Genomic DNA, 16,373 nt, shown 5'->3' with positions numbered 1-16,373 from the left:
CTCTAGAACAATGTCTGTGTCATCACCTTCAGAACACACACATCCTCTGAAAACCGTAGCGTCCATCTTTTCTATTATTTTGTAATATCATCCCCCATTAGGTTCATAAGATAACTCCACAGGCTTTATCATGTTCCCTATTATAGGTCAAAGCAATCTCCCTAAACTTTTGAGTCTCAAGTTTTTCCAAAAACGTCTTCAAAGATTCAAGAAGCTCTTCTACATTACAGTCTTTTAAAATCTGTTCCTTATGCTCTAAGAGATTAGCACGAACGTTAATCACTATCAATCTCTCTATAGAGCAATGTCCGTGGTACCACCTTCAGAAGTCTCGCATTCAGGGAAAACCGATTTGTTCATCATTACTAATCTTTCGTTAATGCTGTCCGCTCCAACTATGTCTTACACACAATATTGTTTTTTTCCACGACTACAGCGCAATAGCAGCATGCGTGGACTGTGTCACAAGTTCACAACAGCTGACGCTGAAGGAAGGAGCTGTTAATAACTTCTTTTTGCACTTACTAGCCATACAGACTCTTTACTCTGCTTCCAACCATCCTGAACTTAAAAGTGCTTTTATAATGCGTTATCCTAATGGTAAAGCCATCATTGACATGATAAAGAAACAATCATTTATGTATCACATATTGAGTACGAGTATAATTTAGTTAAACACTCCTTAAACCCAAAGTACTGGCCATAGATGACCCATAAGGCCAAGAGCACAAACTTGCAAATGTGACAATTGTTAATGATTTAAGTGAAATTTTAAACCAATAACAAACAATTTAAATTTCTTTCAAATCCCCTCAAAGTGTTCTGTTAATCACATTTAAATCAACTATACCCAATATATTAACCTGACAGACAGACAAAAATAAATTTTTAATTAAATTGTTTATTGAAATTAAATTACTTAACAATAATTAATAGAAAAAGAAAAAAAAACAATAATAAAATATAACACAATTCTTTTTATCGATATTGAGCAACAAATACTCGAACAAATGTTTAATGAAAAAGTAATAAAAAAAAATAGAGGAAAAACTTAATCTAAATTGCATTTAGCAACTTAAATACCTAACGAAATCTTATCAAACATAAGTGCTTTTTTAGACGATACAACAAACTGTACGCGTAGAGTTTTGGACTCAAGTAGGACAACTATAAAATTCAGCAAGTTGTAGGTATATAAATAAGTACCTAAATACATGCTTATAAAATAAAACACACGAGTTTATAACACTCAGTTCTTTTTATGGGTATAAAATATCTCTATAAACGTTCATACATTGTAGATATTATAAATCATTGTATAAATATATCAATAACAACTAAAATAAAAAAACCTAAAAGAATAATTATCTAAATGTTTAACAAAAAGTATATCGAATAACGTGACCCTGTGCTGTATTGGTAATCAAAGATTAGAATATTATATTATAATTTATGAGAAAAGGAAGTAGTAGAAGAACTAGACTGAAAATCAAACAACTAAATAGTTTTCACAAAATTACTAAAAAAACAAATCCTTTTAAACATTTCAATATTTGACAACCGACAAGAAATTTGTGAAAGTACTGTTTAACCTACAAACTATTGACTACTCAAAGGTTTTAGTCTAAATCTGTCAACCTGTCAATAACTGTCACTGTATACAAATTTATAACTGTTAAATACAAAGAAGAATAGTTAAGGTTTTTCGAATAATAAGTTTAGAACATATTTGTTCTAAAAGCTAATTAGAATTCCTTAGTTTTTTAATCTAATCAAGGATGAAGATTATCGTTTTTAAGTGGTGCTCAATTAATGAGAGCTAAATTAAAAGAGAACTAATAAAACGTAAAGGTAAGGCAGTTCCATAATGAAAACAAAAACAAAATTTGAGATAAGATTAAGGAATTTAAATCAATGCCAAACTGTTTAGAAAGCAGGATTGAAATATGTACTCATTTTTCCTATATATTCAACATGTTTCAGATTTTTTGCCATATGATTTTTAATTCGGTCTAGTTCTGTTCTAGTTCTGTTCTAGTTTCTGTTCTAGTTTCTGTTCTAGTTCTGTTTCTAGTTCTGTTCTAGTTTCTAGTTCTGTTCTAGTTCTGTTCTAGTTCCTGTTCTAGTTCGTGTTCTAGTTCTGTCTAGTTCGTTCTAGTTCTGTTCTAGTTCTGTTCTAGTTCTGTTCTAGTTCTGTTCTAGTTCTGTTCTAGTTCTGTTCTAGTTCTGTTCTAGTTCTGTTCTAGTTCTGTTCTAGTTCTGTTCTAGTTCTGTTCTAGTTCTGTTCTAGTTCTGTTTCTAGTTCTGTTCTAGTTCTGTTCTAGTTCTGTTCTAGTTCTGTTCTAGTTCTGTTCTAGTCTGTTCTAGTTCTGTTCTAGTTCTGTTCTAGTTCTGTTCTAGTTCTGTTCTAGTTCTGTTCTAGTTCTGTTCTAGTTCTGTTCTAGTTCTGTTCTAGTTCTGTTCTAGTTCTGTTCTAGTCCTGTTCTAGTTCTGTTCTAGTTCTGTTCTAGTTCTGTTCTAGTTCTGTTCTAGTTCTGTTCTAGTTCTGTTCTAGTTCTGTTCTAGTTTCTGTTCTAGTTCTGTTCTAGTTCTGTTCTAGTTCTGTTCTAGTTTGTTCTAGTTCTGTTCTAGTTCTGTTCTAGTTCTGTTCTAGTTCTGTTCTAGTGCTGTTGTAGTTCTGTTCTAGTTCTGTTCTAGTTCTGTTCTAGTTCTGTTCTAGTTCTGTTCTAGTTCTGTTCTAGTCCTGTTCTAGTTTGTTCTAGTTCTGTTCTAGTTCTGTTCTAGTTCTGTTCTAGTTCTGTTCTAGTTCTGTTCTAGTTCTGTTCTAGTTCTGTTCTGTTGTTCAGTTCTGTACTGTTCAGTTCTGTACTGTTCAGTTCTGTACTGTTCAGTACTGCATTCTATGAATTGCAATCAGAATATAAGTTTGCAATTAAAGTCAGTACAGAAAGTAAAAAAAACTAATATTACCTAAACTTAAAAATAAAGTTGAGTTGCTATTTATCAAAATTAAGTAATTAACTTAACTACTCTCATTCTTTCCATTTTGAATAACTAAACAAATAAAATATTTCCTTTTTTCAAAACAAATTCACACACTCATTTTCAAAAATTCTACATAGTTAATTGGTTTTGCCATTACAATGTAGAGACTGTTAATAGTTGATTCTAATGAAAATGCAAAAAATATAATAAAATTTCACAAATAAAGAACTGATAACAATGGACGCAACAAAACACATAAAGATATTGTAGACCAATACTATAGGTTATTACTACATATAAACATGTGATGGATATAGCTGACATAAAAAAACTCAACTAAGCAACAAAAAATTCAATATTGTGTTTTTAATAAAAACAATAATAATCAAGAGTACTTTAGCAGTTTTGCAAAAACAATAAGAAAAATATATTATTCGAGTATATAGTAATACAACAAGTATTATACTGTAGAAATGATTGATGTATTTTAGTTGAATTTGGATTTGTTCAAATTATAATATAGTATTTGCAAAATACTCACGAGTCTATTTACTATAGTATGGTGGTAGTATTGACTTTATATGTTATAAATATTTCTTTGTTGTATAATTTTTTCTTGCTTCCATTTAAAGCAAAACACTTTAGATTTAAGATTAAAAAATAATTGACCTCAGAAGCGATTTTTTTTTATAAGAAAAGTAATAAATTTTTAATTTTATACAAGTTTAGTTATTCAACAAAGGGGAGAAATTAACTATGGTATAGTTGTTATACTAAGCAACAGAAAATAGATAAATGTGAGACTTGCACATGTCTCTTGAAACACCTTGAGCCTCATTTCTTCTCATGCATATGTATTATTTTAAATAGGTAACTAATTTGACATAGTGATTGCAGTTTGTTAGAGAATAACAGACAAATTTGGGTCCCACTATGACACACTGCTTATATAGAAGTGTGATTAGAACCATGCTATGGTATGCTTCAATAATCTGGGGTATTTCTTTGGACAAAAAGTGTAATATAAAATCATTACAGAGAGTACAAAGTTGATGAATGCAAAAGTTCATATGGATATGCCATTAGAGAGGCCAGAACGAGAAACCTCCTGAGAATGAGCAAGTCCAAAGTTAGCAAGATGGTAAGTATTCTGACTGGGAACGGATGCGGAGAAAGGATTAAAACTCTGGTACTCTCTCTTTGGCATTGCAAGTCTTTCATCCAAATTAGATTCAACTATCTTGGGAGCAATATTATTCCAGATTATATAATTCTAAGGAACAGCGTTCATTAAGCACTATATACGATTTTTCGAAATTTTTAGTAAAAATCTAATTTTTATAGAAAATGGAAATTTTGGTGAAATAGTAAATTTTAATTGAAACTGAGTGAAAAATCTAATATTTATTGGCAAGTTGAGTTTTTAGTGAAAATTTAGTTTTTAGTGAAATTTGGAATTTTTAGTGAAATTTAAATTTTATTTGAAAATTTAGTTTTTGGTGAAATAATAGTAATAAATTGGATTTTTAGTCAAAATTAAGTTTTTAGTGAATTAAATTGTTAGTGAAATTTTGAATTTTTGGTGAAAATTTGAATTTTTGATGAAAATTTTGAATTTTTGGTGAAAATTTGAAATTTTGGTGAAAATTTGAATTTTTGGTGAAAATTTGAATTTTTGGTGAAAATTTTGAATTTTTGGTGAAAATTTAAATTTTTGGTGAAAATTTGAATTTTGGTGAAAATTTAAATTTTTGGTGAAAATTTGAATTTTCAGTAAAATCATACTGATAAATTGGAATTTTTATTGAAATTTAGTGAAAAATTTAATTTTTATGGACGAGTTGAGTTTTAAGTGAATTTGAATTTTTATTGAAAAATTTAAATTTCATTGAAAATGAATTGAATTTTTGGTGAAAATTTTTAACTTTTATTTAAAATTAAGTTTTTGGTGAAATAATACTTGAATTTTTAGTGAATTAATTTTGAATTAATTACTGGTAAATTGAATTATTAGTAAAATTTTGAATTTTAGTAAACATTTGAATTTTTAGTAAAACTTTGAATTTTTAGTGAAATTTTGAATTTTTGAAAATCATTTTATTAAATTAAATCTCAGTGAAATTTTTAATTTTTAATGAAAATTTGAATATTTAGTGGAAATTTTAATTTTTGTAAAATTTTGATATTTTAGTGAAATACTACTGATAAATTGAATTTTTAGTGAAATTTTGAATTATTAGTAAAAATTTGGATTTTAGTGAAATTTTGAATTTTTAGTAATATTTTGAATTTTTAGTAAAAATTTGAATTTTTAGTGAAATTGTGAATTATTAGTAAAAATTTGAATTTTTAGTGAAATTTTATTAAATTAAATTTCAGTGAAATTTTGAATTTTTAGTGAAAATTTGAATATTTAGTGGAAATTTTAATTTTTGTAAAATTTTGATATTTTAGTGAAATACTACTGATAAATTGAATTTTTAGTGAAATTTTGAATTTTTAGTAATATTTTGAATTTTTAGTAAAAATTTGAATTTTTAGTGAAATTGTGAATTATTAGTAAAAATTTGAATTTTTAGTGAAATTTTATTAAATTAAATTTCAGTGAAATTTTGAATTTTTTGTGAAAATTTGAATATTTAGTGGAAATTTTAATTTTTGTAAAATTTAGATATTTTAGTGAAATACTACTGATAAATTGAATTTTTAGTGAAATTTTGAATTTTTAGTAATATTTTGAATTTTTAGTAAAAATTGGAATTTTTAGTGAAACTTTGAATTTTTAGTAAAACTTTGAATTTTAGTGAAATTTTATTAAATTAAATTTCAGTGAAATTTTGAATTTTTAGTGAAAATTTGAATATTTAGTGGAAATTTTAATTTTTGTAAAATTTTGATATTTTAGTGAAATACTACTGATAAATTGAATTTTTAGTGAAATTTTGAATTATTAGTAATAATTTGGATTTTTAGTAATATTTTTAATTTTTAGTGGAATTTTAATTTTTAGTGAAATTTTGAATTTTTAGTGAAAATTTAAAAAATTTTTTTCCTGACTTTCTATAAAAAAATCTAAAGATTATAAAAACAGCTTTACAAATTTGGCGAATGTTGACTTTGTTTAGGATTTTCTAATATTCATATGTTATTTAAATGACCGAAGAATCTTAAGTATTAAAGAAATAAACACTTGTTTGCAGTCTTATATATTGGCACAGATATTTGGACAAAAAATAAATACAGCAATTATATGCATTTAAAATAAAACATTTGTCCAGTAGTTTAAACTAAAATGGACTGCAGCATTGTGTTTGCCAACTTAATAATTGAATTTAAAAAACAATAAACATAAAACTTACCCCCAGTAATTGATGGTTGTTGTTGTTGTTGCTGTTGAAGTGCTGGCTGTTGAATCTGTTGTTGATGCTGAGGTGTTGTTGCAATGGGTGTGAGAGTTTCATCAATTGGCATTATAGCACCACCTGTGACTGGTATATAATGAGGTTCTATAATCATAGGAAGTGGAGGAACAGCAGCAGTAGCTGCTGGTACCATTTGTATGGGTGCTGTAGAAGGTTGTGAACCACATTCTGATAATTCTTCTTCCAGCTAAATTTGAGAAAATATAAAAAAAAATCATTCAAATCAGTTATATAAGTAAATATGCAAAATTTTTCTAACCTGTGGCACTCCTGGCTGAGGATGCATAACTTGTATTTGACCCATTTGAGGATCATCATAAATATGCATAACTCCCATTTGTTGTGTCATTTGTTCATACATGGGTGTATAGTTGGGACTTAAAAGATTGGGTGTTTCATTAGCCGAACCCATAGATGAGGCATTATGATTCATATCATCTGTGGAGACAGCATGCATATCAGCGGGACTCATGCCGTACTCATCAGTATACATCGGTTGTTGATGCCACATCATGGCACCACCTTCACCTGCTGGCTGACGTTCATCTCCCAGAGGACCAGCTACTCCCACTTCTTCACCATATTGATATTCCGATTGATTCATTACGGGTGGCAAATAATAACCATAATTATACATCTGATGTCCATTATACACAGGCATAGTAGAGAAGTATAGTGGAGTACCGGTTGCCTGTTGTGCAGCTGCACTTTGGCCGGGATGTATCATATGCTGTTGAGGGGCAAAAAACGTTGGATAAGCATAGGGATATTGTGGTGCATGAGCAGCATATTGAGGATGTGGCACATATGATGGTGGTAGTGCTGTCACCATTTGTTGGCCATCTGTTGTCTGTTGTCCTTTGTTGCATATCTTGTGGATTATTTGTCCCCCTTGTTGTGGTGCTGGACTGCCTTCGGGTTGAGGATGTCGTTGCATATTGTAATCACCACGTCTTGAGCCACTAGTGCCACCACGTCCGCGGCCTCGGCGAGATCCACGAGTACCGCCACTGATAGCATTGGGATTAGGATTCATAACAGGGCCACCTAAGGCATTTGGTGCTTGTAAAGTAACGGGCATGGCACCCATGGGTTGAATGACAGGAGCACCCTGAAACATAAAATGATAAGATAATTTGTGAACTAGAACTGAACTAGAACTGAACTAGAACTGAACTAGATCTGAACTAGAACTGAACTAGAACTGAACTAGAACTGAACTAGAACTGAACTAGAACTGAACTAGAACTGAACTAGAACTGAACTAGAACGGAACTGAACTGAACTAGAACTGAACTAGAAACTGAACTAGAACTGAACTAGAACTGAACTAGAACTGAACTAGAACTGAACTAGAACTGAAGTAGAACTGAACTAGAACTGACTAGAACTGAACTAGAACTGAACTAGAACTGAACTAGAACTGAACTAGAACTGAACTAGAACTGAACTAGAACTGAACTAGAACTGAACTAGAACTGAACTAGAACTGAACTAGAACTGAACTAGAACTGAACTAGAACTGAACTAGAACTGAACTAGAACTGAACTAGAACTGAACTAGAACTGAACTAGAACTGAACTAGAACTGAACTAGAACTGAACTAGAACTGAACTAGAACTGAACTAGAACTGAACTAGAACTGAACTAGAACTGAACTAGAACTGAACTAGAACTGAACTAGAATGAACTAGAACTGAGAACTGAACTAGAACTGAACTAGAACTGAACTAGAACTGAACTAGAACTGAACTAGAACTGAACTAGAACTGAACTAGAACTGAACTAGAACTGAACTAGAACTGAACTAGAACTGAACTAGAACTGAACTAGAACTGAACTAGAACTGAACTAGAACTGAACTAGAACTGACTAGAACTGAACTAGAACTGAACTAGAACTGAACTAGAACTGAACTAGAACTGAACTAGAACTGAACTAAACTGAAAACTAGAACTGAACTAGACTGAACTAGAACTGAACTAGAACTGAACTAGAACTGAACTAGAACTGAACTAGAACTGAACTAGAACTGAACTAGAACTGAACTAGAACTGAACTAGAACTGAACTAGAACTGAACTAGAACTGAACTAGAACTGAACTAGAACTGAACTAGAACTGAACTAGAACTGAACTAGAACTGAACTAGAACTGAACTAGAACTGAACTAGAACTGAACTAGAACTGAACTAGAAGTGAACTAGAACAGAATCGCTATAATTTCTTCCTCACACTTACCTGCTCTGGTGGCAAATCTCCATGTATATAATGTGGTCCACCACCGGGATGTACCCAAGGGCCATGTGGTGCAGTATGAGGCCAACCATGTAAATTAACATTGGCGGTAACATTGTGGACATAAACAGTACTTGGTATGGCGGCTGGCATCATTGCCTGATACGGCTGATGATGATGATGTTGTTGTGGATGATGATGATGAGCAGCTGCAGCGGCTGCTGCTGGCATACCAAGTGTTGGTACATAACCATTTGCTGAGGGCATTTGGGGATTAAATATTTGGCCACCAGTGGCATTTTGTTGTTGTTGCGATTGATAGTTATTATTGTTGTTGTTATTATTATTGTTGTTTTGTTGATGTTGTTGCTGTACAGCTACAGTTTGAGTTTGATTGTTATTTGTGGTTGTAGGCGTTGTTGAAGAATTGTTATTATTGTTCGTATTGTTGTTAGTGTTTGGTGTCGTTGTAGTTTGATGTTGTTGCTGCTGCGGTGTAGAAGTCTGCTGATGTTGCTGGTGTTGGTGTTGACCAGCACCAACTGGTTGCGTATGCTGCGTCATAATTCAATTTCGCACACGCACCTTATGTTTGCTTAACTTCTTGTTCTGTTTTGCGTTCTTTTATATGTTTTCTAAATTTCTTGATAAATTTAAAGTGCTATTGAAAAGGCAGAAAGAGAGAGTTTATTAAAACGAGGTTGATTTTAAATAAATTTATTATTTAACAAATAGTTAATTTTGTAAAGGTTATTTTTAAATGTTTTAGAGTATTTTAGAGTAAAAGTAAAACGTGCAAACTGTTCGGAAAATAGAAGGAATTACGTTTTGGATTTCTTATTTCGTTTGCAACAATACATATTTAAATAACTAAATTCTTACTCAAGTAACTCTAAACTTTAGAGTCTAAAGAGACTAAGAAATTGCGAATAAAAATATTATTTAGCTTTTTTTACATACACATACATAAATACACTTGTTATTAAAAAATATATTTGGGAACCCCCATAAACTTATTCCATAGTTGGGCATTTTTTTAAGTTAATCATTTGGAAAGGTGAACATTAGGGATTCCCCATGAAATAGTTGAAAAACAAGTAAGAAAGTATAGTCGGGTTTGGCCGACCATATGATACCCTACATCAGTTATGAATATTAAATTTGATTTATTTCATAATAAAGCATTTATCTCGAATATTACCTTGATTCCGATTTATTCGGAAGCTAAATAATTTATTGACGAAAATCTTATTTTCTAAGAGAGGCTTTATATGGGGCATAGGAGCAAATGTTGACCGATCCCGATATAATGGGCTGGATAGATTTGTATTTATATAATATATGTCTGTGCTAAATTTCATTGCAATAGCAGTGCTAATAAATGATTTGCGGATATTCAAATCACTTTCTGAAGGGGGTTTTGTATGGGGGCTAGGGTCAAATGTAGTCCGATCATTTCGAAACTCGGCAAGATAATCAAGGCTTGTATAAAACTTAGTTGTGCGAACTGTCATAGAGATACATTTATATTATACATAATTATTAGCTAAAAAGCCCTTTTCGGGGGGTTGAGTTGTATGGGTGCTAGGTGAAATAATATACCGATTTTATTTTCAATAGGCTTCGTCCTTGGGTCAAAACAAACGTGTATTCCACATTTCATCAAATTATCTTGAAAATTGCGACCTGTACTTTGATAACAACGTTTACATGGACACACGGACGGACGGACATCGTTAAATCGAATCAGAAAGTGATTCTGAGTCGATCGGTAGTACTAATATTTTAATGCGTTACAAACATCAGCACAAACGCATAATACCCTTAACACTATAGTGGTGTAGGGTATAAATAGGTATTAACATTTTTTGTTAGCTATTAAATTTTTCTTTAATTTGTACACAAGTTATTTAAAATTAATTTAATATAGAAACTTATTTTTCTGAATAAAGTAACTGCTTTGTAACCACCCATAGGGTGAAAAAGAATGGTCTAAGACGCTATGGAGAGAGGTATTCGCGGTAATTAGAAACAACCGGTTTCTTATAACTTCAATTGTAAAATGACTGAAGCCAAAGTGTTCGAAATAATTTCGGAACTTTACAAAATAGGCTTTACAGTAGTTGCCGCAGTTAGCGATCTTGGACCAGAAAATCAGCAGCTTTGGAGGTCAATGGACGTATCATTGCAAAAGCCATTTTTCAATCACCCCTGTGATAAAAATAAAGTAATTTTTGTTTTTGCCGACGTTCCCCATTATTTAATAAAACTTTTCCTTAGGAACAATTTTGTTAATATCGCAATGTAATGGATTCACAAGATAATATAATAAAATTTTCTGAAATTGACAATGAATTGACATTAAGTCAAGATATTTTTGGGGCAATTAATGAAACTTTTATGAAATAGAAAAATTAAATTCACTGTTTTTAAATTTTAACGGTAATTTATTAAACACCAATCCAAATTATATGCATACATTGCTAAATATGAGTAAATCAAATTAGACGTCAGCATTGTAAAAAGATTTTTCTTGGGTAGGACATTTTTCCGTGTACGCTACTTTAATAATAACTTAAAACAGAATAAATTAGTAAATGTTAATAAAGAAATGAAGAAAATTATAACTTAATAAACATTATTTTTACTTCCATTTAGGGTTCTATAGTAGAAATGAAAAGTCGACTTTTCGACTTTTTTCATTTAGTTAAAAGTCGACTTTTCGACTTTTTGCATTTTATGAAAAGTCGATTTTTCGACTTTTTTCATTAATTAAAAGTCGACTTTTAGACTTTCTTCGACTTTTTCCGACTTTTTTCGACATTTTCCGACTTTTTTCGACTTTTTCCGACTTTTCGATTTTTTCGACTTTTTGACTTTTTCGACTATTTTCTGACTTTTTTCGACTTTTTCCGACTATTTTAGAGTTTTTGACTTTTTTACACTTTTTTTAAATTTTCGACTATTTTTGACTTTTTTCTACAATTTTCTAGTTTTCGACTTTTTCCGACTTTTTTCGACTTTTTACGACTTTTCGACTTTCTTCGACTTTTTTCGACTTTTAGACTTTCAGGCTTTTCGACTTTTATTAACAAAGTCGACATTTCGACTTTTTGCATTTTATGAAAAGTCGATTTTCGACTTTTTTCATTTAATTAAAAGTCGTCTTTTAGACTTGTCGACTATAAGTATTTTATAAATAGTCGACTTTTTCGACTTTTTTTCGACTTTTTCCGACTTTTTTCGACTTTTTCCGACTTTTCGATTTTTCGACTTTTTGACTATTTTCGACTTTTCTCGACTTTTTTCGACTATTTTTTGACTTTTTCTAGTTTTTCCGATTATTTTACAGTTTTTGACTTTTTTTACACTTTTTTTTAAATTTTCGACTATTTTTGACTTTTTTCTACAATTTTAGAGTTTTCGACTTTTTACGACTTTTCGACTTTTTTCGACTTTTAGACTTTCAGACTTTTCGACTTTTTTCGACTTTTATTAACAAAATCGACTTTTCGACTTTTTTCACAGACGATAGTCGAGTTATCGACTTTTTTGGAACAAAATGGTCGACTTCGACTTTTCGACTTTTTTCGACAAAAAGTCGATTGTTCGATTATTCGAAAGTCGATTTATAGAACCCTACTTCAATTTACTTTCGACAATTATATTAATGGCTGTAAAATATAGTAGTAGAAAACAGAGAATTTTTTCCTTCAAACAGAATCTGTTTGATGTCCCATTTAAAATACATACGTTTGACAACCTAGGAAATTCTGGTTTGTCAAACAGCAATGAATTTTTCGTATCTCGTGTTTGCTACAAACCTTTTTGTTTGATGTGAAACACTGTGTGGTATATTTAGTAGTTAATTCATTACTCCAACTATTTACTACATTTTAAAGCAACCTTGCATGAAAATAAAAACAAAAAAACAATAATTTGCCGGTTATCAGCAATTCGCCGGAAAATTATTAATTAATTCGCCGCATAATGAAAAAAATACAAAAAGACATAACAAAATAAACATGAAAATGCAAATAAACAACTAAAAAAAAATCAAATAAGTTATTAGCTATTCTAGTTTATATTAGAAAAATACTTTCTAAAACAAAGAACTTAGACAAAATAACAGGAGGGAGGAGGAGGATAGACGGAATATTGCAAAACTTATTAACAAAGAATGGTATAATGCTAATAAAAGAAAAAAGGTTTGTGCAATTATTAATTTTTTTTTCTTTTAATTTTATGCCTTGAATATAAATATCACCAGGCACAGCAGAGCCACAGTAGCAATATGTAAAATACAATTTGCCAGCGTATGCAAATGAATAAGAATAATTTTGGAATACTTTGCAAAACAAAAATAAATAGAAAAAAAGAACTTCATTTACAACCGGCCGGTTTGAACTTTTCTAACCTCATTCTTTTCTTGAAAAATATTTACGGGGAATTAGCTCATAGCATACGGATGGACGGCTACAACTATTTAAGAGGATCAGGGGTTATGGGAAATACTTAAAAACAACTAGTAGAATTTCTCAAGATTTGTTAAAAATAAGTAATAGAATGTTAGAATTTGTTTTTGTGTTAAATTGTAAATATCAGACTTACCTGTAAGTTTTTTTTTTAACAGAAACAGATTTTATAAAAATTCACTTAAATAATCTGCTTCTGTTGGTTGTCTGAAATAATTGACAAATAGAGAAATTGTTAATATTTCGTTTAAACTTGAAAATTTTCTTAAAATCAAAATTACACTTTGTACACAACACTTGGTGGAATCTTAGTAAAGGAATTTTTTCAAAGAAAAACAAATGTTCTGCTATGGCTGCTGGTCAACTTTCTTTCTAGTGTGATATCAGCAAAAATTGTCTCATCTTCTTGTTTTACTCCACCACTAAAATAAGATCTAAAATCAAAGACACACTCTTCTCAACAAACAAAAAACACTTTTTCAATAATAATGATTAAATTTTAAACAATAAAAACAAACTAAACACATTTTTTGAACAGTTTTTTAAAAAATTTAACAATAATTTCTCAAAAAATCTGGGTTTCTTTATGAATTTTTCTTTTTGCTTTTCGTGTACGTTGTTGTTCAACTGTTTCTCGTTGGTTGGCGAGAAAAACTTTACCTCAAATTGTCTTTGTTTCTTTAGTTATTTTAAGACAATTTTAGTTTTTTTCATAAAATTGTTTATGTTTAATAATAATTTTACAAAAATGTTTTGTTAATTGTGATTTTTTTGAAGTTTTCACGGTATTTTTGTTAATTTTTCTTAAGAATTCTGCGGAAATTTCACGTTGCGACCGACATTTAATTATAAGTGCGGCGAAATAAATTAAAAATGACAAATGCCAATTGCTATTGTGCTAGAGCGAGTGAGACAGCTAGTGTGGCAGTGTGGCGGCATGTGATGAGAGTAAATGGAATGACATTAATAAAGTAGGATGAAGAGAAATGTTGACATCAAGGCGAATTTACATAAGGTGGTGTTCAAGTCGTATTCACATAAGGTGGTGTTATTCAATCGGATCTTAAAAACTGTCCAGCTGACGAACGAACAACACTAAACCCAAATTATTTTGAGTAAAACCCTATGGCAATATTCTGAGAATGGTAACTCAAGCATCATTTTTGTGAGTTGGTCTATAATAATGCATTAATCCTAGATTCTATTTACGTATTTTTTTTAAATCGGAACACAAATGAAATGGAATCATGATAAAAATTTAACATTGTCCTACCTTATGGGCTCCTGGCCGTGTCCCTAGTGGGGCCATGAGTTCCAAATTCAAATCTCAAATTCGACAATACTTCCTCTTGTCAAATCGGACTTACCATTTAGAAGTTAAATTTTTTTTCCTATTTCTATGACACTGTACGAACTCATACTTCCAAAAAGTTGCCCACGGAAAGATTTTAGTATAACTACCATTGGATTATCCCCCTTAAATATCTTAATAAATGTAGTACCCCCTTTTCCGAAATACATGTTGTGTCAGTTCCATTCCACATCTTCCAAAGATTATATTCTCCTTTATAAGGAGCTATTTTCCTGCTTCTGTCTAAAAACTATTCATCATATCACTAATAGTGATTCACTATATATATTTTTTTTTTGCTTTATCTTTTATTTTTCGTAAAATTTTTACAATTTCGACTTCCTCATGGAGAATTGTATCAAGGCATTCATAAACTCTTCACTGCCAAAACGCTGCAACAACTCTACACATTCCACATCGATGGCATGCAGTAAAGCCTTCTTTTCCTCACTGCGCAACAATCTCTTAGATATTTGCAATGACTGAGGAGGTAACTCAGCAAACTCACGCAACTTCGGCCATATTACAGAGTCCACTTCGGAATGTTTATAAATGCGAGAAGCAAAATTAAAATTATAGGCTTCCTGAGCCGACAGTCTTTCGCCAAATAATAAAACTTCAGAAGCCTTAGAACGGCCCATTAGCAAAGGAAATAAGTAGGAAGAACCAGCTTCGGGTACAATACCCAGTTTAACAAAAGGAGCAGCAAAATAGGCCTAGAAAGAAAACGCAAAATATTATTAAAAACTAATAAAAGTAACATCATTAGCTGACACTTACTGTCTCTGAACACCACACCAAATCCGAAATACCAGCCAAGGTGGTACCAATACCTATGCAGGGACCATTTACCAACGAAACTATAATCTTAGGGCAGTCAATAAAGGAACGCACCATTTTTTTGAAAATTTCATTAGATTCACGTATATAGGCATCCATATCTTCTATATCGCTTGATTGTGATAAATCATTACCGGCTGTATAGAAATCCCCAACACCGGTAAATACCACCAAGGTGGTGGTATCATCTTGACCAGCTTCCTGTAATACTCTGGCAATTTCTCCATACGCTACACGATTAACACAATTCTTCTTTTTGGGATTGTTAAATTTAACTACCACTAGCTTATCCTGCTTTTCCACGAGGAGTTGTTTATAGTTTTGATACATTTTATGGGTTTCTTTGTTGGTGGGTGTGTTTGTAGGAAAAGATGTTTGTGTTAAGGTGTTAATACTTTGTTGTATATTATTTGTTTGTGACTTTTTCTTACAAATTATCAATCTGTCTGGTCTTTATAAACAAAGTCCAAAAGTTTAATCTTAAAATTAACCGGGTGCTTGATAATTCCAAATCGGTTGTAATTTGTTGGAATGTTTTAATAAACAATGATGATGATATTATTGGAAATTATGGAAATAACAGCTGTTTCATTCATATTTTGCAGCAATGAATTTTTGTCAAAATACACTTAGAGAAATTAGTTTTAGCTTCTTTATACATATTACAAATTATTTTTTCGCCAAAATGAAAACCATTTTTGAAATTAATTGACATAGTTTACATTTATAGAAAATTAATAAATTTAAATAATTTTCAATCCAAAGAAAAGTGTTTCATTTTTCTGAAGATGCAAAATACAAAAGTAATTGCTTCTTCAATCGTAATGGAATTCTGTGACAAGGGATATTCTTAGGGTTCTATAAATCGACTTTCGAATAATCGAACAATCGACTTTTTGTCGAAAAAAGTCGAAAAGTCGAAGTCGACTATTTTGTTCCAAAAAAGTCGATAACTCGACTATCGTCTATGAAAAAAGTCGAAAAGTCGACTTTGTAAATAAAAGTCGAAAAGTCGGAAAGTCGAAAAAAGTCGGAAAAAGTCGAAAAGTCGGAAAAAGTCGA

At 30.8% G+C, this 16,373-nt stretch overlaps 2 protein-coding genes and 1 long non-coding RNA gene across 5 annotated transcripts in view; 1 reads left to right on the top strand and 2 right to left on the bottom strand.

The window, feature by feature from the left end:
* LOC119607736 (transcription factor mef2A-like) overlaps positions 1-14,027 on the bottom strand; it is a 57,487-nt gene extending 43,460 nt beyond the window's left edge. The window contains exons 1-5 of one of the 2 annotated variants that reach the window (XM_037961824.1): positions 13,781-14,027; positions 13,257-13,327; positions 8,649-9,306; positions 6,667-7,518; positions 6,345-6,594 (exon numbers count right to left, since the gene is read on the bottom strand). In XM_037961824.1, coding sequence (XP_037817752.1) covers positions 6,345-6,594; positions 6,667-7,518; positions 8,649-9,209 — 1,663 coding nt within the window. In that variant the 5' untranslated portion in view covers positions 9,210-9,306; positions 13,257-13,327; positions 13,781-14,027. Of the gene's footprint in view, positions 1-6,344; positions 6,595-6,666; positions 7,519-8,648; positions 9,307-13,256; positions 13,328-13,401; positions 13,626-13,780 lie in introns of those variants that run through there. The other variant, XM_037961825.1, reaches the window with a different exon arrangement.
* LOC119607737 lies at positions 12,644-13,026 on the top strand. Its single transcript, XR_005231754.1, has 2 exons — positions 12,644-12,828; positions 12,916-13,026. It is a non-coding gene; the product is annotated as an uncharacterized LOC119607737 (long non-coding RNA).
* Positions 14,028-14,759: 732 nt separating the features above from the next.
* LOC119607733 (enoyl-CoA delta isomerase 2) lies at positions 14,760-15,847 on the bottom strand. 2 transcript variants are annotated; one of them, XM_037961821.1, is made up of 3 exons: positions 15,743-15,834; positions 15,252-15,652; positions 14,760-15,187 (listed from the first exon to the last, which is right to left on the bottom strand). In XM_037961821.1, the coding sequence occupies exons 2-3, from the start codon at positions 15,639-15,641 to the stop codon at positions 14,798-14,800; spliced, it is 780 nt and encodes a 259-aa protein (XP_037817749.1). In that variant the 5' UTR covers positions 15,642-15,652; positions 15,743-15,834; the 3' UTR covers positions 14,760-14,797. The 2 variants fall into 2 exon arrangements, with proteins under 2 accessions (XP_037817749.1, XP_037817748.1); XM_037961820.1 differs by having other exon boundaries at positions 15,252-15,847.
* Between the last annotated feature and the right edge of the window lie 526 nt (positions 15,848-16,373).

The sequence above is a fragment of the Lucilia sericata genome, unplaced genomic scaffold, assembly GCF_015586225.1.
Source record: "Lucilia sericata isolate MDLA Ls3-8-SP2 unplaced genomic scaffold, ASM1558622v1 Contig000738F_arrow, whole genome shotgun sequence".
NCBI classification, from domain to species: Eukaryota; Metazoa; Arthropoda; class Insecta; order Diptera; family Calliphoridae; genus Lucilia; species Lucilia sericata.
This window is presented reverse-complemented; position numbering and strand designations above follow the sequence as displayed.